General features: G+C 38.9%; 2 protein-coding genes across 2 annotated transcripts; both read left to right on the top strand.

Moving 5' to 3' along the window:
• Positions 1-12585: 12585 nt before the first annotated feature.
• On the top strand, positions 12586-13518 carry LOC138082107 (olfactory receptor 1L1-like). The gene has a single exon (XM_068975356.1). It carries the CDS (start codon positions 12586-12588, stop codon positions 13516-13518), a length of 933 nt encoding a protein of 310 aa, XP_068831457.1.
• A 6827-nt stretch (positions 13519-20345) lies between these two features.
• Positions 20346-21417, top strand: LOC138081650 (olfactory receptor 1L1). Its single transcript, XM_068974761.1, has one exon. It carries the CDS (start codon positions 20485-20487, stop codon positions 21415-21417), a length of 933 nt encoding a protein of 310 aa, XP_068830862.1. The 5' UTR covers positions 20346-20484.
• Positions 21418-22164: the final 747 nt, after the last annotated feature.

Below are 22164 nucleotides of genomic sequence, written 5' to 3'. Positions count from 1 at the left end.
GGTATTCTGAGAATATTATTAAGTTTCAGATGATCTGAAATTGGTAAAAGAGTAAAAACCTTTAAGTAAGTTGTGGTTATCTGATTTTATGCCTCAATATTATATTACTTAGATTCACTGATATTACTGGCTATAGCTGTTTATTTGTCTTTCATTGCTATGTAACAGCCTCTTGTGTGGATACACCACAATGTATTTAACCATTCGCTGTGATGTGTATTTGTGTTGTGTACTTGTTTCTGCTATACAGTATGGGCCTAGGCTGGCATAAGTTTATATATCTGTGCTCCAAGTTTCTAACTTTTTTACGTGACCAAGTGTCTTGACTAGTCCAAGTCTTGTCCAAGTCTCAGATTCCTTTACCAAAACATGGACATAGAAACTATGTTTGCAAGGTTGTTAGAATACGATAAAATGCCAATTAGTGTTTTTAAATTGTAATTTATATCTTATGCTCTATCAACTATTTGCTGCATTTCATACATTTAGTATAATTAGTCTACTTACAAAATAATTCATTTAAAGTTTTGCTGCCAAGGTTATCAGTGAACAATCTTCACCATATACAATGATATTTAACAATGTTATTGTTAGTAGTAATAGTAGTAATAACAAGTAACATATCTGGAGTTGTTGCTCCAACACAGCACAATGCACTCTACAGGTATGATTTTATTAAATCTGTACTGTATTAGACACTATTTTATTCCTCACTTTACAGATGAGGAATCTGAGGCAGAGAAATTAAGTAAACTAGCTTTAATACTCAGAGAAGGCAATGACATCCCACTACAGTACTCTTGCCTGGAAGTTCCCATGGATGGAGGAGCCTGGTAGGCTGCAGTCCACGGGGTTGGAATAGTCAGACACGATTGAGCGACTTCACTTTCCCTTTTCACTTTCATGCATTGGAGAAGGAAATGGCAACCCACTCCAGTGTTCTTGTCTGGAGAATCCCAGGGAGCCTGGTGGGCTGCCGTCTCTGGGTTGCACAGAGTCGGACACGACTGAAGCAACTTAGCAGCAATAGCAGCAGCAGCTGTAATACTGCACAGCTAGTCAATGACAGAGCTGAGATTGTAACACAGAGAACTGGACATCCTGACTATTACTTCTCTCAAGTCTTCTTCATTTTCCTTCTCTACTTATGGCATTATTAACCACTATCCATCCCCCCCCATTCTTGACATTTGTTCTCTTCTAATCTTACTGCTGCAAAACTGTGAATTTCATCTTGCTTCTCTCAATGGTTGGTTCTTTTCTATCTACTTGTTTTCTCTTTTCTCATTCCCTTCTCCACAAAGGGTCCCCAAGAGCAAACCTGAAAAAACATGTCTATTCCTAGAGCCTTATCGACCAACTTAATACATACTATTTATAAATCCATATCTCCAAACCTAGCTGACCTCACTGCTACTGTAAAGAGCTAGAGGAGCCATGCTATAGTTCTGATAAAAATAAAGTTCATAAGGAAGCGGAGTATATAGGGAGGACTAAGAATATAGATGAAGGAACTAGAGAGGACAGTGAGGATTGGAAGAGAATATGAGAGGCAAGAACCATCCAAAAGAGCACAAAAGGAGGTGGTATAAGGAACAGGGAATAAAATACAGGTCTAATTACTACAAATCATCCACATTGGAGACTTTTGATAATTTATAAGAGCAATTCCCAAGACTACTTTTCTCACAAAGCACAGTTGTTACTTTATATAATGATGGGCAACTGTAATCTGTGTCTTTGGAAATGTCTGAGAAGAGAGAGAACAGAAGGATTGGGTTTTAAAAGATTCATCTGATACCTGAATTTTCCTATAATTCCCAGGAAATAATTTTGGTTAGATCAAAGGGAGAACGTAATCACATCATCCAGAAGATCATTTACTTATCATCCACTTATTGATTAATTTGTCTATTATACAAATATTTCTTTTCTGTGATAGGACATTAAGACAAACTATACAGACTCTGTCATGAAGAAACCACAGTATGGAAAGAAAGTAAGACTGATATTGGATGACAAGCAGTGTGGTAAGTGACAAAAATAAGCAAAGGGGCTTGTGGTACTTACTTGGAGCAGGTCTGGTCTCAGCCTTAGGTGAGGTCAGGGATGGGATGAGGTGAAGAAGAGATTCCTAGGAGTTAGCAAAATCATAGCAGGGTGTAACATAAAAACTCTCTGCATGCTGTGTCACTTCAGTCATGGCTGACTCTGTGCAACCCTATGGACTGTAGCCTGCCAGGCTCCCCTGTCCACGGGATTCTCCAGGCAAGAATACTGGAGCGGGTTGCCATGCCCTCCTCCGGAGGATCTTCCCGACCCAGGGATAGAACCTGTGTCTCTTATGTCTCCTGCACTGGCAAATGGTTCTTTACCACTAGCACCACCTGGGAAGCCTCTTCTAGTTGATACCAAAACTGCCCTCCGTTTTACTCAGTGAACAGCTGGCATTCTGTATGAATAAAGTGAATGTGATATAACTGTGTGCATGTGTGGATACATACATGCAAGTTGTATATAAGCTTCATGTATATGACAAAAAGTCAGAAAATGATTATTGAAAAGCAGAATTTACTCTCAAATTAGTTTCTTCTAAACTTTTGTTCCTTGACATTCCATAGTCCTAAAAATAATTGTGTGGTTTCCATGAAGAGATGATTGAAAGGAATGCTAAGTGTCAGAGACACAGAAATGAAGACGCAATAGAGAAAAGAATTAAAGGGAATGGGAAACAAAGTAAGAATGCAAAGCAGTGGGAAAGGAAGGATGAAAGCATAAGATGAAAGAGTTACAGAGTGAACGGGTGAATGGAAAGAAACTAAGGAAATAAGAGAAGGAACTTTTGAAATGAAAAGAGAGAGAAACATAATTAAGGAGGGGAAACTTTTTAATGATTGGGACAGAGACAAGGAGCAGAAATAAAGATTTGGGGGAGAAAGGAGGAAGGCATGTGGATGACCACTAGGAGAAGGGTGGGAATGTGAAAAGAATAGGAGAGCAGAATGGAGGGGGGTCAAGAAATGGTACAAATGAAAGAGAAGAGTAGGCAGGTGTGAGAAATGGAACATCAAGTGGGAATGAACAGAAAGGAGGGCTAGTGAGAGAGATTGTCATGGTGAGGAAAAAAGGGAATGGGTGTGAGAACATAAAGGAAAAAGATGATGTTAAACAGGATGTGTCCAGAGTGAGAGAGGGGTTATTGATATAGAAAGATAAGAATTGATCAGGAGAAAACAGGGGCTAGTTTTCCCACTCACACAGTCACCTGGCATAAAGGACTTTGACCCTGGACTTGGTGGCTTCAGCCTTCTGGCAGAGATCAGGGATCTGGCCATGGTGCTGAATAACAGATCCGTGCATGGGGCTGGAAGTCAGGACTAGGGCGGTGAGGTGGGATTTAGAGATTGTGGGGCCCTAGAGACCTCTCCTCTAGAGCCGCCTGGGGGAAGTCAGGTATATTCCCTGCCATTGCAGAGAGCAAGAAAGTATGGACATACTCTCAAGGGAAGGCTAAATGCACTTCAAGTCCCTGGCAACAACTTCATGCCACTGATCCTGATGGGATGGAAACAACTTGATCAATGTTCAGGCAACACAAATGGCAGACTCTTGTGTCTCATTACCCAAATCACTCACTCAGTCATCACTGTATTTTCTTCCTGTGATATAATAAGCATGATATAAGGGCCTAAATTATAGCTCTGGAGACAAATAGAAGGAACTATATTTCTGAGATATACCACTTACAAATTTTGTTCATTTGCAATTATTTAACACTTCTTAACTCTAGTCTGGGCTTCCCTGATAGCTCAGTTGGTAAAGAATCTGCCTGCAATGCGGGAAACTTGGGTTCAATTCCTGAGTTAGGAAGATCCACTGGAGAAGGGGTAGGCTACCCACTCCAGTATTCTTGGGTTTCACTTGTGGTTCAGCTGGTAAAGAATCCAAAAAATATAGGAAATTCACAAAACCTAGTTTTAAAATCCCTAAAAAACCCAATTTTTAAATTGGCAAGAAATTTGAATAGGCATTTCTCCAAAGAATGGGTTTCCCTGATAGCTCAGCTGGTAAAGAATCTGCCTGCAATGTGGGAAACCTGGGTTCGATCCCTGGGTTGCAAAGACCTCCTGGAGAAGGGAAAGGCTACCCACTCCAGTATTCTGGCCTGGAGAATTCCATGGACTACAGCCTATGGGGTCACGGAGAGTCAGACATGACTGAGCGACTTTCACTTTACTTCACTAAATCTAGTCTATGTAGAAAGTGCTAATAACACCTAATTTTTAAGTAAGTGATTGCTTTAAAGATTAGAATATTATCTATAAAGTTCTGGTTATAGAGACTGTCATGTAGTGAAAGGCTCAGATAATAATTGTTCTTGTTGCTGCCACCACCACTACTGCTACAGTCACTGTGGGTGTTACACAACCAAAGTGAATTCAGGTTTTCCAGGCTGGTAGGGTGCACTTTGAAAACCTCAATCCCTCCATTTGACTTTGTGCTCCTGGAAGGACAGGGCTGTGGTTAATTCACCTCTGTATCCAGTGTCTAGCATGGTATCTGGCCCAAAACAAGCACTCAAGAAAGAGTGGCTGGATAAATGACCAGCCAGTGACAATCCTCTCATTCACCCTGGTTCCCTACAGCCTCCCCCCAAAAAAATGCCCTATCCTGCCTGTCATTTTCCAACAGAGTATTTAGCAAGAGTAAATATTGATGAGATTAAGGAATTTTTTTCCCATTAGTTCCTCTGCCTTCACAAAGTTTTAGTTAACTCATTCTCCAATCCTATTACTAAATTACTTAAACATACATAATCCATAAGAAAGAGGGGTCAGTGTGTTATTGAAGCTTTTATAATAATAAAATTCACAGTCACACACTTTTATGGTGCTTTAATCCTTCTCAAGTGAGACAGAACAGACACAATGCTCACTTGATTAAATCATTAGAATCAGGGACTCAGGACCAGGCTTTGATCTCTGGCTACAAGCAATGTACTGGACTCTGGAGGCCTCTTTTTAGAAGCCTAACTAATGAAATTCCAGAGCTTGTATTCATATATTTATTTCCAACGGCAATTACAACAAAATAAGATAAAAATGAGGTCACCCAATTTTGATGTTGTTAAGTAATTCTGCATACCACTAAAATGGCTTGTCCCAATGTAAGCATGAAATAATTGCCCAACATCTTTAATAATATGGCTGCTGGTGCTATTTATAATAGCCAGGACATGGAAGCAACCTACATGTCCATCAGCAGATGAATGGATAAGAAAGCTGTGGTACATAAACACAATGGAGTATTACTCAGCCATTAAAAAGAACACATTTGAATCAGTACTAATGAGGTGGATGAAACTGGAGCTAATTACACAGAGTGAAGTAAGCCAGAAAGAAAAACACCAATACAGTATACTAATGCATATATATGGAATTTAGAAAGATGGTAACGATAACTCTGTAAGCGAGATAGCAAAAGAGACAGAGATGTATAGAACAATCTTTTGGACTCTGTGGGAGAGGGAGAGGGTGGGATGATTTGGAAGAATGGCATTGAAACACATATAATATCATATAAGAAATGAATCACCAGTCTAGGTTCGATGCAGGATACAGGATGCTTGGGGCTGGTGCACTGGGATGACCCAGAGGGATGGTATGGGGAGGGAGGTAGGAGGGGGGCTTCAGGACTGGGAACACGTGTACACCCATGGTAGATTCATGTTGATGTATGGCAAAACCAATACAATACTGTAGAGTAAAATAATAATAATAATAATAAAATAAAATAAATAATAATATGCCTGCTGAACAATTTAAGTTTAAAGACTAAACTATTGGAATTGAAACACATTTTATAAAATAAGTCCTTAATGTCAACTATTTTTAAGTCATTCGAACTTTGATTTAGCATTAAGAAAGCAATTTAAAGTGACAGAAATTAATTCATAACTTACGCTTCTGAACTTATTAGTAAAAAGGTATTTCTTAGTTTACACATTCCAATTTAAAGAAAAATGGAAATAATTATAAGAATTTTGATTTGTTATGAGTTAATTTTTGTTACCATTTCTAATATTTATTTATTTCACTTGACAGTCAACTAGCAAATTCTATGTTGAAATTGAAAGTGTTTTTCAGTATCTTTCATAAATAAAGATAAATCCAGATGCTATTTTTGGTAATTTCAGAAATAACTAGATTGGATACTATTTAATGTGGATTTATGTAATAGTGCAACCCATACCTACCTTCCACTAAAAATTGTTGAATGACCTTCATTAAAATTGATTTTATATGATTGATTACTAGAAAGTTTAATTAAGTACCTGGTTTTATCTGAAACTAGTAAATAAAGATTTGAAATTATTAATATCATTTTGTCATATAAAAATCTCTATCTGCATTTACAGTATTGGCAAAATTAAAAATCAGGAAGATTTAAGTTCAGAATTGTACTTGAATTTAAGACCCCACTGATAATGCCACCATTATTGATTTAGTTTCACTTAAACTTTTATTAGTCTTTTTATTTTAAATGTATCTACAATATTTGGCTTAAATTTAGTTTGTATCTGTATTGAGGTTTTTAAAGTTAAAACTGTATATTAATATATTTATTAAGGCTTATAGTTTTCTGTTCATTCATATGATGCTGATACAACAAAACATGTTAACCCAGGGATTCCAAGAGAATTTTTTCATTTGAAAGGAATTTGTATATTGCATAAGTTTGATGACTACTGTTTTAGATGATTTACGAAAAAGTGATCCAACAGTGACCATCAGTATATTAATATATATTGCCTAAATCCCCCGGGAATGGAAAGATATCAGGGGCTAATTTACATCTCTTCTTTCCTCAAGTTGTAGAACATGCAATATAGCTTGTGATCACCATGCAGAAGTCAAAAACTTGCTCCAAGCAAAAGTTACACTCAGTGTCCATTACACTAGGCTGTAATTTCCACAAACTGGGACTCACTTTGAGTCCAGCATTCCTGTGGTCAAAACAGCCAGAAAGAAACTCAGGACTCAGGCCAGCTAGAGGAGACTGATCATCATGTCTGTGAAGGATGGGTGCTGGAGAAGAGTTGGTTGATGACATGTTGTAAGTTGACCAAGATGAAAAAGGAACACATCTCTCAAGGACAGAAAAGGCTCTGTGAGAAAATAGTAATAACATTGAAGCTGAAGATCCAATACTTTGGCCACCTGATGCAAAGAGCTGACTCATTGGAAAAGATCCTGGTAAAGACTGAAGGCAAAAGGAAAAGGGAGTGGCAGAGAATGAGATGGTTAGATAGTAAATCTCAGCAAACTCCGGGAGATACTGGAGGACAGAGGAGCCTGTCATGCTGTGGTCTATGGGGTCACAAAAAGTTGGACACAACTTAGCGAATAAAACACCAGAATAATAACAAAATACTGGTTAACATGCTGAGTATTGATCATGTGACAGACATCATGCTAAACTATCATATATTTTGTTCATTTTGTACTCAAAAGAGCACTTTGGGGTTAGTACTATGAAAGGTAGCTTAGTGTTTAGGCTAATAGACTGGGAAGTTGTAACCCCACCTCTATCCCTTACCAACTATGTGATCTTGGGCAAATGTTCTAACCTATACAGATCTCAGTTTTCTCATCAGTAAATGAGGGTAATAACAGTTCATACCTCATGACATCATTAATTAGTAATCAATGAAGATCATGGCATCCAGTCCCATCACTTCATGGGAAATAGATAGGGAAACAGTGGAAACAGTGTCAGACTTTATTTTTGGGGCTCCAAAATCACTGCAGATGGTGACTGCAGCCATGAAATTAAAAGACGCTTACTCCTTGGAAGAAAAGTTATGACCAACCTAGATAGCATATTCAAAAGCAGAGACATTACTTTGCTGACTAAGGTCCATCTAGTCAAGGCTATGGTTTTTCCAGTAGTCATGTATGGATGTGAGAGTTGGACTGTGAAGAAGACTGAGCACTGAAGAATTGATGCTTTTGAACTGTGGTGTTGGAGAAGACTCTTGAGAGTCCCTTGGACTGCAAGGAGATCCAACCAGTCCATTCTCAAGGAGATCAGCCCTGGGTGTTCTTTGGAAGGAATGATGCTAAAGCTGAAGCTCCAGTACTTTGGCCACCTCATGCGAAGAGTTGACTCATTGGAAAAGACTCTGATGCTGGGAGGGATTGAGGGGCAGGAGGAGAAGGGGATGACAGAGGATGAGATGGCTGGATGGCATCACTGACTCAGTGGACATGAGTCTGAGTGAACTCCAGGAGTTGGTGATGGACAGGGAGGCCTGGAGTGCTGCAATTCATGGGGTCACAAAGAGTTGGACACGACTGAGCGACTGAACTGAACTGAACTGAACTGAACTGAGATTATGTAAAGTGCTAAAAACAAGTCCTTAATCACAGGAAACAGTACCCAAGAATTCTTATTCCTGTTGAAATACTTCAAAAGTAGATAATTGAGGTTCTCTACAGTCTTAACAGAGATTCAGAACTGGACCTAAATTTAAAATCTCCACTATTAGTGCCACCATTTTTATTTGGTTTCATTTAAGCAGCATCATATGTCTTTAAATTAGTGTTCTTATTTGAAATGTGTCCACAACACTTGGCTTGAATTTAATTTGTAGCTCCATTAAAATTGTAGAGTTAAAATAATATGCTAATAAATTTACTAATAAACTTACTGTTAATTGTTTCTTTACTCTTTGCTATATAAATAAATGTCTTTGTTAAATTTAACAATGATTCAGTTCTTAGCATGTCTGAAACCAGACCTATCTTCTTAACCACCAACTTTAGCTCTTTCCTATGACTGTGCTAAGTGAAGTTGTAAGAACATATTTCTCCAACTTCCCAGTCTTTCTCTTACTAATTTTTAAAGGAATCTATTCTTGTTAAATATAAAGATTTTGTCGTCAGGACATTATTCAACTTACTCATGCTCAAGATACTCTTGGAAAGTAGGGAAAAAGCAGCTCTCATTTATCGGAAAACCTACTTACTTTGACTATGGACTAAATAATTCACTCATCCTGACATTTTGCTTTCAATTTTATTGAAGTATAGTCAGTTTACAATGTTGTGTTTATTTCTGCTGTACAGCAATTTGACTCAGTTATAAATATATATTTTTCATATTCTTTTTCATTATGGTTTATCACAGGATATTGAATATAGTTTCCTGTGCTCTACAGTAGGACCTTATTGTTCATTCTTGTATTTATTTAAATTGATGACCTATTATGTGTAGGGATGAGCTTCCCTGGTGGCTCAGCTGGTAAAGAAGATGCCTACAATGCAGGAGACCTGGGTTTGATCCCTGGGTTGGGAAGATCCCCTGGAGAAGGGAACAGCTACCACTCCAGTATTCTGGCCTGGAGAATTCCATGGACTGTATAACCCATGGGGTCACAAAGAGTCAGACACAACTGAGTGACTTTCACTTTCACTTATGTGTAAAGCATTCTGATGAGTATTAAGGATGTACCAGTGAAAAATAATAAATTTTACCCCTAATAGATCCTCCATTCCAGCGAGGATGAAAGATTAAACATAATGTCAAGTGTCATGTAAATAAAAGAGAAGTACAGTTACAAATGAGAAAAGTTTCATTAGCATTATTCTACATCATTGAAAGGACTGATGTTGAAGCTGAAACTCCAATATTTTGGCCACCTGATGTGAAGAGCTGACTCATTTGAAAAGACCCTGATGTTGGGAAAGATTGAAGGCAGGAGGAGAAGGGGACGACAAAGGATGAGATGGTTGGATGGCATCATTGACTCAATGGACATGAGTTTGGGTGGACTCCGGGAGTTGGTGATGGACAGGGAGGCCTGGCGTGCTGCTGTTCATGGGGTCACAAAGAGTCGGACACGACTGAGTGACTGAGTCGAACAGAATGTATGGATGACTGAAACTATAAGAACGAAGAGGTTCATTCCTGCCCCCCAATTTGGAGACAATATGCTGAAACTAGCTCAAAACGTCAGTCTGAATCCAATTTCTCCACTAAATCATTGTCTTCCACGTGGGAACTCAGTGTCCTGCTAGTTCAAGAATATTCCTTTTCTCTCTGCTCTAACCAGACAGGGTCAGTTTCTTGGGGTTCTGACAATGTTTTTGTTCTGAAATTCCACCAAATTCCCTATTATGTCTTACAACTATATTCTCCCTGGAAATACATTCTCAGAGAAGGTACCACTCCCTCTCACCTTCCATGATATCTCTCCATTTTTCCAAGTCCTCCATTGCTATTCACATTTATCTCCTAGGCCAATTGTTTTGAAAACACTGAAGGAACTTTTTCAGCTCTTTGTATATATAAAGTACAATAGGGGATCAGGAAGGGACATCTAACTCTAACTTAAGCTTCCAAGGGCTCAGACTGTAAAGAATCTGCTGGCAATGTGGGAGACCCAGGTTTGATTCCTGGGTCAGGAATATCCCCTTGAGAAGGAGATGGCAACCCACTCCAGTATTCTTGACTGGGAAGTCTCCTGCACAGAGGAGCCTTGTGGGCAACAATCCATGGGGTCACAAAGAGTCAAATATGTCTGAGCAACTAACATTTTCACTTTCAACTTTAACTTACATACATTAAGTGTGAGATAGCTATATATATATCACATTCTCTTTTTCTATTCATCCATCAATGGACATTTAGGTTGTTTCCACATTTTGGCTATTGTAAATAAATCTGAAATGAACATGAGATGTTCATTTGTGATGAGTCATCTCAGAGATTTTGATTTCTTTTCCTTTGGCCATATACTCAAGAAATAAGATTGTTCAATCTTATGATTGTTCTATTTTAAATTTTTTAAGGGACTTGCATGCTGTTTTTCATAAAGACTATATCAGTTTACATTCCCACCAGAAGTGTTCTTGGGTTCCTTTCTCTCCACATACTCACCAACACTTGCTGTCATTTGTCTTTTGGATAGTAGCCATTCTAATAAGCATGAGGTGATATTTCATTGTGCTTGTTACCTGCATTTTATTGATGACTAGTGAAGTGGAGCGCTTCTACTTGTTGTCTATTTGGATGTCTTCTTTGGAGAAATGCCTATTCAAATCTCTTGCCAGTTTAAAAACTGGGTTATTTGGGGGTTCTAGTACTAGGTTCTATGAGTTTCTTATATTTTTTGGATATTAAGTCCTTATCAGATATGGCTGAAAATGCTTTATTTCATTCCATAAATTGCTTTTCATGTTGTTGATTGTTTCCTTTTCCAGAAAAGTACAAGCATGCCAAGGATTTTCAGAAACATGGGGACAGACAGGACTACTTGGAGAAGAAGGCATGAAATATCCGCTTGGTTCCTTAGAGGAATACCTTACTTTCTCAAATATAATTGAGAAAATTGACTGCCTTTTACTTGTTTTCCAAATTGAACTCTAGGGACTTGAAGACAGGGCACAGGACAAAGGCACAGAGTATGTCACTGTAGTTCATCCGATGGAAAGAGCCCTGCAGTTACCCACAAAGAAATCACTCAGATTCAGGAAGTGTTTCTTAATGATCAGGTAAGTCCTGGGCATCTGTGTCTATGGTTGATATAGTTCTAGGGACAAATTCACACTTAAAAATAAATACATTTGCACATATACAGACAGCAATGTTAGAATCCACAAGGTGGAGGCCTAGCATACAGTAAAAAGATATAAAATAAAGAAGTTCTCTGTCCATGTCATGCTGGATCTATGTCTCTGTTTCCATCTTCTCTTCTCAAATAACTTGCTGAGGCAGGAAGGATATATGTACAACAGCAATGGGAAAGAAAAGCTTGCATGATAATATCAGAATTCAGCATCCAAAGTCCAGGATGAGTGATGGGGGAATCACACAAATACAAAGTACAGATGATTCAAAAATGGACAAGTAATTACCCAGACAAATTTATCCACTAAAATTTCTAAACAAAGACTTTTTCCTGTGCCCCAAACTCTGTCCAAGCCCTACTACAATGAACCATGTTTGGCAGAAACCAACAAAATTCTGTAAAGCAATTATCCTTCCATTTAAAAATAAAATTTTTTTAAGAGTGAACTCTAAGATAAACTATGGGCTTTGGGTGATTATGGTATGTCCATATAGATTCATCCTTGTTAAAAAATGTTTCACTCTACTGAGTGATGTTGATAACACACAAGGCGAAGCATGTGTGGGAGTAGGGAATATATGGGAAATCTCTGTATCTCCCTCTAAATGTTGTTATAAACCTAAAACTGCTCTAAAAAATATGATTATTGAAGAATGCAGATGTTAAAAAAGGAATTCTCTGTCTCTGTCTATTTCTCTCTCTGGTCTTATACCCCTCTTATAACCTATTTTCCCAACATCTCTAAGTAGCTCAGAAACTAAAAAGGAGGTAGAAAAATATATTTCACCTGAATTCTCCACATTATTGGAGGAAAGAAACATCACAGGTAAATATTGTTCTTACCATATCTCAGTGAGAATAAAGCTTAAATGTACTAGGAAAATGCATGCTTCAGATGAAAGGAGAGTCTATTAATTTATATTTTACTTCTCTTTAGCAAAATCAAAACTATGAGATGGGACAACATATCAAGTCCTTCTGAATTTATCCTACTGGGGCTCTCCTCTAGGCCTGAGGACCAGAAGCCTCTATTTGTCCTCTTTGTTACTATCTACCTGGTCACTCTGATGGGAAACCTCATCATTATCCTGGCCATCTATTCAGATATTCATTTGCAGACCCCCACGTACTTCTTTCTGAAAAGCCTGTCATTTGTTGATATTTGCTACACAACAGTTATTATTCCAAAGATGCTGATGAACTTCTTATCAGAGGCAAAGACCATCCTCTATAGTGAGTGCATGACCCAGACATACTTCTGCCTCTCCTTTGGTAATGCAGATAGTTATGTCCTAGGGGCCATGGCCATTGACCGCTACGTGGCCATATGCAAACCCTTTCATTACATCACCATCATGAGCTATAAATGTTGTGTCCTTCTACTGATAATCTCCCTCACCATCCCATTTCTTCATTCACTCCTTCATGTCCACTTGCTGAATCAACTCACCTTCTGTGCCTCCAACATTATCCATCACTTCTTCTGTGAACTCAAGGCAATGCTGAAGTTGTCCTGCTCATCTACGTATGTCAATGAGATAGTGATAAAGACAGAAGGACTGTCTGTGGTCATGGCCCCCTTTATGTGCATCATTATCTCTTATCTGAGGATTCTCACCACTGTTCTGAAGATCCCTTCTGCTGCTGGGAAGTACAAGGCCTTCTCTACCTGTGGCTCCCACCTCACCGTGGTGAGCCTGTTTTATGGGAGCATCAGCTACGTCTATTTCCAACCACTGAACAGCTATACCGTCAAGGATCGGATAGCAACAGTTATCTACACTATGTTAACTTCCATGTTGAACCCTTTCATCTACAGTCTGAGAAACAAAGATTTGAAACAGGGCTTGGGGAAACTGATAGGTAGGATAAAGTCACAATGACATGGGTTTTATGCTAAGTCTTGGGCAATTCTGCAGATTCACTATTGCCTGATTGCAAGTTCTTGGTGTTTGTGATCAACTGAGAAATTTTAGTAAAGGTGCTTCATGAATGATGGGAAAATATTAACTGAATATAATGTTTCCCCTGACATTTCCTACATTGAACCCAATGATATCCATCATTGTTGTTGTTGAGTTGCTAAGTCATGTCTGACTCTTTAGATTATTATATAGGAAAACATCAAAGTATGTGATAGTTTAATAGTATTTTGAACTATACTGAGGTAGGGAAATTAATGAATACATACATTGTTTATGATGGAAAATTGACACAAGGTCTTTGAAATGAAATTTGTCAATATATATAAAGTACACCCTTTGACCAGAAATGCCATCTAAAATTTTAGCCTACAATTGTGCTTGTGGAAGCCAAACAATAGGTAGCTAAATGTCTATCTACTTGTCTCTTATTATATACACATACGGTTGAATGCTATAAAAAAAGAAGCTGTTAAAATGAATGAACCTATATTCATTCATCCAAGAAATCATTGTATGTGCTTATTATGTTCAAGCAGTGTTCTAGGTGCTAGGATACAACCGTGAACACAGAATCCCATCATGGAGTGATGCGCCAGTATAAAGTTTAAGTTTTCCATTTACTGACATACAACAATGTTCAATATATATTGTGAACTGAAAAAACTTAAGGAACCCAACCGTATGCATTTTTAGATATGTGGGTGAGTGAATGTGAATGATTGTAGTGCACAGACTGTCTATTTTCTGGATGCTTACCCTAGAAATTGCTATTTGGTCACCTGCCTCTGGATGGTTCCAGGATGAGAGAAAAACTTGTTTATCACTCTTTAGTCCTCAGCACTATTTGAATTTTTATTCATACATATTTTTAACACATATATTTTAAAAAGTTTTAAATAGCTACTTAGCCACCTAGACTTTTTATGTGTGACTGATTTCAGACCAGATCATCATGCCCAGATTTCTCTTCCATGAAGATATCTTTCATGCAGATTTGGAGTGACACAGACTTCCTTCCTAAAAGTTCATGGTGATGGTCAGGTGGTCACATTGCATGCTTTTTAATGTTGTAAATGACGTCACGTCTTCCTCCAAGACATCATCATAACCATTGGCAAAGGTCATACAGAAATTGTAGGATGTTGAGATATGAATAATCAATATTTGTCATATTCTCAAGACTCTGTCTGGTATAGAGCACTCAAAAATGTTAATAGCTTTTATTGTTGTATTAGTGGCTAGATTTCCTCACCTATCTGGGTACACTCCACTGCATATTTCAACATGCTGTTGTTCAGTCCTGAAGCTGTGTCTGACTCTGTGACCTCATGGAATTGCAGCACGCCAGGCTTCCCTGTCCTTCACTATCTCCCTGAGTTTGCTCAAACTCATCCCCATTGAGTCGATGATGCTATCCAACCATCTCATCCTCTGTCACCCCTTCTCCTCCTGCCTACAATCTTGGCCAGCATCAGGGTCTTTTCCAGATCCCAATGCTAATCCAAGTGTGATCAGTCTGAGTCTTTTTTGCCCCACAGACTATAGACCACAAAGCTTCTCTTTTCATGGAATCTTCCAGGCAAGAACACTGGAGTGGGTTGCCATTTCTTACTCCAAGGGATCTTCCCAACCCAGGGATTGAACCCCCATCTCTTGCATCTCTCCTGCATTGGCAGGCAGATGCTTCCCACCTGGGAAGCCCATGCTAATAAAACCTTCAAAGAAACAAAACAGATATATGAAGATGTCTAGAAACAACTCATTAAAATTGGCATTTATGTATTGTTAGCTAGCAGAGTTTTGATTTAGTATAATGTTTTAATTTTTCTGCACCAAAAACTAAATTCTTCATTTTATTAATGGCATTTTTACTATCTCCTTATGTAAATGGACATGATCTTCATTAACATGGTTGAAATTCCAATATGAAAAAAGATTAAATAAAGAACTGGATTAGAATTGTATAATACCAATAAAGGTAATTCATCTCATCAATGTAATGTTATTCATCAATTACTTTATTTTCAGTTTAAATTGTTAGTATAGTTTATATGACATTTAATTTGTAAAAAGAACTTGATTTTCTGTTGTTTGGAGAGCTGGAGTTTATAAGCAATATAAGAATTAAGAGTAAAGCTTGTTTTAAATTTATACATATTAAGTAACATCACAAAAATATACCTACATAAAACAATAAAAATGTACATACATTTGTTGTAGTTATTTGTGCTCTTGCTTTAAAACAGACGTTCTGATTGTGTGAGCTTGAGAGACTCTGCTCTTTCACTGCGTTCGGATCTCTGCTCAAATATTCCTCTTTCAGAGAGCCCTTCCCTGACTGTGCTTTCTGAAACACTACCTCCCCTGTCACACTATGTTCACTTGTTGTACATTTTTTTACAATGCCCCATGTGACTTTGGGGTGTATTATATTTTTATTTGTTTAATATCTGTCTTTCCTCACTAAAATTCAAACTCTGTGAGTACATGTGCTTTATTTTATTTACTGCTGTATTTCTAGAACTTACTAAAGTCCCTGGTACACAGCAGACCTTCAGGATATATTTACTGAATGAATGAATGAAAACTTTCCTTACAGTTGTGGGCGGAGCTGGAATTGAATGAATTCTTCACTTTGGACTCTTCATGAATAGCCACATGCAAAAGAATGAATTTGTACCCTAATCTTATACTATATACAAAAATCAACTCAGAATGGTATAAAAACTTAACTGTAAATCCTGGAACTGTAAAACTTCTAGAAGAAAACACAGAGAAAATTCCTTGACATTGGTCTTAACAATAATTTTTTTAGTATGACATTAAATGTGTAGACAACAAAAGCAAAAATAATTAAGCAGGACTGTTTAAACTAAAAGGTTTCTACACAGCAAAGGAAAGCATCAACAAAATGTAAAAGCAAGCTACATAACGTGAAAAATATTTGCAAACCATACATCTGATGAGGGGTTAATATCCAAAATATATAAGGAGCTCATACAACTTTGTGGAAAAACAAGTAATTCAATTAAAAACTGCTCAAAGCACAACTGAATAGACTTTTTTCCAAAGAAGACATACAAACGTCCAAGAGGTACATGAAAAGATGACCAGCATCACCACTAGGAAAGTGAAGATCAAAACCATGATAAGTTATTATCACACACCTGTTAGAATGGTTATTACTTAAAAAAAAGAAAAACTTTTTTTAAGATAAAAAAAAAAGGAAACTTTTGTACACTGTTGAAAGAAATATAAGTGGGTAAAGAATCTGCCTGCAACGCAAGAGACATAAGAGTCCTCAGGTTCAACTCCTGGGTTGGGAAGAGTGGCCATGGCAACCCACTCTAGTATTCTCATCTAAAGAATCCCATGGATTGAGGAGCCTGGCAGATTACAGTCCAAAGGGTCATAATGTTTGACAGAAAACAACAGAATTCTGCAAAGCAATTATCCTTCAATTAAAAAATAAATAGTAAACTATAAGCAAGGGGAAAAGACAGCCTTCAGAATGGGAGAAAATAATAGCAAATGAAGCAACCGACAAAGAATTAATCTCAAAAATATACAAGCAACTCCTGCAGCTCAATTACAGAAAAATAAATGACCCAATGCATGATACTAGATTCTTGGGGCTGGTGCACTGAGACGACCCAGAGGGATGGTACAGGGAGGGAGGAGGGAGGGGGGTTCAGGATGGGGAACACATGTATACCTGTGGCGGATTCATGTTGATGTATGGCAAAACCAATACAATATTGTAAAGTAATTAACCTCCAATTAAAATAAATAAATTTATATTTTTAAAAAAATTGATTCAGTCACTTCCTAGTTGTGTTACATTGGGCAATATATTTCACCTCTCTGAGTTCAGACTCTTCATCTTCAAAGTAAAGAAAATAAGGCCACCTACCTCATAAAAATGATGCAATAATTAAATGAGATACTACATTTGCTTCAGTTAGGGGAGTGGATAGCACAGAGAAAGTATTCACTAAGTTATTAATTTGTGACATTTCTCTTTTTTTTGGCTGTGCCATGAGACTTGTGGGATCTTAGTTCCCCTGACCAGTGATTGTACCTGAGCCACAGCACTGAAAGCACCAAGTCATATCCACCAGGCCACCAGGAGATTCCCTAATTTGTGACTTTTTACATTATTGTATAAGCAGTCAGGGACTTCCCAGGTGGCTCACTGGTAAAGAATCCTTCTGTCAATGCAGGAGACACATGTTCAATTCCTGGGTCAGGAAGAATCCCTGGAAAAGGAAATGGCAACCCATGCCAGTATCCTTGCCTGGGAAATCCCATGGGCAGAGGAGTCTGGCGGGCTACAAGCCATGGGGATGCAAAAGAGTCAGATACAACTTATCAACTAAACAACAACAATAAGCTGTCGGACAAACAGATTTAGTTATTATTTAGAATGGAAGTCCAAAGTGTTAAAAGAGGTCAGAAGACAAGCCCAGTGCAATGGTAGATCACCAAGCAAAGTGTCCCGGAAGAGGCTGATTTTAAGCGTCCCAGGTTAGGCATCAAGATTGCCAGGAGAAACACCAATAACCTTAGATATGCAGATGACACCACCCTTATGGCAGAAAGTGAAGAGGACCTAAAAAGCCTCTTGATGAAAGTGAAAGAGGAGAGTGAAAAAGTTGGCTTAAAGCTCAACATTAAGAAAACAAAGATCATGGCATCTGGTCCCATTACTTCATGGGAAATAGATGGGGAAACAGTAGAAACAGTGTCAGACTTTATATTTTGGGGGGCTCCAAAATCACTGCAAATGATGATTGCAGCCATGAAATTAAAAGATGCTTACTTCTTGGAAGGAAAGTTAGGACCAATCTAGATAGCATATTCAAAAGCAGAGACATTACTTTGCCAACAAAGGTCCATCTAGTCAAGGCTATGGTTTTTCCAGTGGTCACGTATGGATATGAGAGTTGGATGGTGAAGAAAGCTGAACGCCAAAGAATTGATGCTTTTGAACTGTGGTGTTGGAGAAGACTCTTGAGAGTTCCTTGGACTGCAAGGAGATCCAACCAGTCCATCCGAAAGGAGACCAGTCCTGGGTGTTCATTGGCAGGACTGGTGCTAAAGTTGAAACTCCAAATACTTTGGCCACCTCATGCAAAGAGTTGACTCATTGGACAAGACCCTGATGCTGGGAGGGATTGGGGGCAGGAGGAGAAGGGGACAACAGAGGGTGAGATGGCTGGATGGCATCACCAACTCGATGGATATGAGTTTGAGTGAACTCTGGGAGTTGGTGATGGACAGGGAGGCCTGGCGTGCTGTGATTCACGGGTTCGCAAAGAGTCAGACATGACTGAGCGACTGAACTGAACTGAGGTTAGGCATAGTAGATGATGGTAAATAAACAAAGGCATGATAGTATAAATGGGTAAGGGAGCAATGAGTCATGAAGAACAGGATATTCTTGGGTGATGGTTGTACTGGAAGAAGGAGGAATTACCTTGGGAATTCTGCAGTGCACACAAAGTGAGATGGCCCAAATGGAACATGGACTCAAGATTCCATAAAGCATAAAATATATTCACCGGGTGGTTTTCCTGACTGGAAAACCAAAGATCATACATCGGTATTTTACAAGTAGACCTGGGGACAGAAGAGTAAAGAGTAAATTCTGGCATCTAAAGTCTTCACCTTATGAGTTTTTATGTTCTGAAGTTCTAAGAACGTTACCCAACCAGGGGCTTCTTCAAAGCCTGGGAGATGGAAAAGTGACTGATGGCATGAAACTTTCAAGTCTTTTTAGTCTAAAGTCATGTGGACTCTGAAAAAATGCCCCCCCCACCTTATATATTGTCTTTTGGTGTGAACGGTACAGAATGATACTAAGGATGATACTCAGGAAGATTGGGAGAGCTAGTCACTGTGGTCTCTGCCAACGTTGCAAGGGTGTTCTTTTTGGCCTGAAGGAGCTGAGTCAAGAGGATGATTTCCAGGAGAGAATGAAAGCACTGACACTCCCCGGCCTCCATGGGGAAGAAACTCCAAAACTTGAATAGTTGTTACCTTGTTTTCTAGTGTCTCCTCCATGTGAACTTCAGGGACTTCTTAAAAGTCTCCAAGGATGCTCCCTAGAGAGAGGGTGATGTCTATGAGTGTCTACAGTGCCCTTAGCATGTGGAGGGCCCAGAGGAGGCAAGAAAGACACCTTTCAGATTCATGAGGGTTGGAATCCTGTCTAAGATCAGGTGCCTTTCCTGTAGGTTTTCTGGGAGGCCTGTAACTAAGACAGAAAACTGGAAAAGAACTGCACCAACACAAACAAGCACATACCATTTTAGATCAGGGGTTGGGCACCAAGGATGGGATTGATATTATCGTTAAAAAGAAATGTTTTTTATTATCCTATGATCTCTGTCTGCCTATCTTTTATGTCTTCCTGCTTATTGTTTCACTCCAATAAGGTTTCACCAAAAAGTGAAGAGCATGGAATAATTACTGGGTGATCTCCCACTTTGATGTCTTTTCAGATGATTTTCAGCATCCAGAATAATTGACGCAGAGAGAAACATCTGAATTAAAGAAAATCATCATTCTGTTAGCTGGCAACTAAACAGGAGAGCAAACTACTGACCAAACTTCCATGAATAAGCTCCTGAAAATCCTCAAACAGAAAATAGAGTTTCCACTCTCATTCCCTCTCCCTGTCTCTCTTCTCTTTCCCATTTCTGTAATACTTTTGCTTTACATAGAAAACTGAAAGGAGGTTAAAGTATGTATTGATTTCTGAATTCTCAACATTAATAGAAAGAAGCTACAGTCCAGGTAATGGTAATATTCTTAGTTGTTCTAATTGCTTATAAGAACAAATGGAAAAATTCTTAGAATTTATCATATGTTGGAAGAATCTTTCATAATGATGACTTCTCTTTAGGTGAACCCAAGACTATGGGAAGAACTAACATAACATGGCCCACAGAATTCATCCTCCTGGGACTCTCCTCTCGACCTGAAGATCAGAAGCCACTCTTTGTAATGTTTCTCCTCATCTACCTCATCACAGTGATAGGAAACCTGCTCATCATCCTGACCATCCACTCAGACACTCGCCTCCAGACACCCATGTACTTTTTCCTGAGTGTCCTCTCCTTTGTTGACATTTGCTCTGTGACTGTCATCATCCCCAAGATGCTAGCAAACTTCTTAGCAAAGACAAAGACAATCTCTTATGGTGAGTGTTTGACTCAGATGTACTTCTTTATTGCTTTTGGAAATACAGACAGTTACCTCCTGGCAGCCATGGCCATTGACCGTTATGTTGCCATCTGCAACCCCCTCCACTACATCACCATCATGAACCACAGATGCTGTGTCTTGCTCCTGGTCCTCTCCTTCTGCATTCCACACCTCCACTCTCTCTTGCATATTCTCCTGACCAACCAACTCATCTTCTGTGCCTCCAATGTCATTCATCACTTTTTCTGTGATGACCAGCCAGTGCTAAAATTGTCCTGTTCCTCCCATTTTGTCAAGGAAATCACAGTCATGACAGAAGGATTAGCCATCATAATGACCCCCTTTTCATGCATCATCATCTCTTATTTGAGAATCTTCATTACTGTTCTGAAGATCCCTTCAGCTGCTGGGAAGTGCAAAGCATTTTCCACCTGTAGCTCTCATCTCACAGTGGTGACCCTGTTTTATGGAAGCATCAGCTATGTCTATTTCAAGCCCCTGTCTAACTATACAGTCAAAGATAGAATAGCAACAAGTGTCTACACCATATTGACTCCAATGCTAAACCCATTTATCTATAGCCTGAGAAACAAAGACATGAAGCAGGGCTTGATGAAACTCATGCACAGAGTGAAAGGTCAATAAGAGGAGCTGAGGTCTTAGTGAGTGAAAGTCAAGTCACTCAGTCGTGTCCGACTCTTTGCAACCCCATGGACTATAGCCTACAGGCTCCTCTGTCCATGGGATTTTCCAGGCAATAGTACTGGAGTGGATTGCCATTTCCTTCTCCAGGGGATCTTCCCAGACCCAGGGATCAAACCCGGGTCTCCCACATTGTAGACAGACGTTTAACCATCTGAGCCACCAGGGAAGTCCACCAGGAGGTCTTAGTAGAATCCTACAAATCTCTTGCTCTTGACTGAATGTTTTTAATATGTCTGTGATTAGATCCTGAAGGATGGTATTTTCAATGGTGGTTCATTCCTGATAAAAAGAATGCTTATCGCATGTGTTGAAGCTAGTAGGTTGAAGCTACTCCTGAATATGATGCCTCCTTCCCTGTGGTCTCTAATATCATCTGGCTGGGACAAAGACTACCTGAATCTTGTTCTCTGTGCCTAGATCTAAATCTGAAACAAACTTTCATTCTCCTTTCACTTAAACCTGTGCTCAGTCACTCTGCCATGTTTAACTCTTTGAAACTCCATGGACTGAGGCCTGCCAGGCTCCTCTGTCCATGGAATTTTCCAGCCCAGAATGCTGGAGCAAGTTGCCATTTCCTGCTCCAGGGGATCTTCTAAACCCAGGGGTTGAACCCCCATCTCCTGCATTGACTGGGAGATTCTTTACCACTGCACCACCTGGGAAGCCCCTCACTGAAATCTAACCCTG

The sequence above is a fragment of the Capricornis sumatraensis genome, chromosome 1 (assembly GCF_032405125.1).
Source record: "Capricornis sumatraensis isolate serow.1 chromosome 1, serow.2, whole genome shotgun sequence".
Classification (NCBI taxonomy): Eukaryota; Metazoa; Chordata; class Mammalia; order Artiodactyla; family Bovidae; genus Capricornis; species Capricornis sumatraensis.
This window is presented reverse-complemented; position numbering and strand designations above follow the sequence as displayed.

Bases quoted from the DNA above. Each gene is read 5' to 3' on its own strand.
- LOC138082107 (XM_068975356.1), top strand. From the start codon at position 12,586: ATGAGATGGGACAACATATCAAGTCCTTCTGAATTTATCCTACTGGGG.
- LOC138081650 (XM_068974761.1), top strand. From the start codon at position 20,485: ATGGGAAGAACTAACATAACATGGCCCACAGAATTCATCCTCCTGGGA.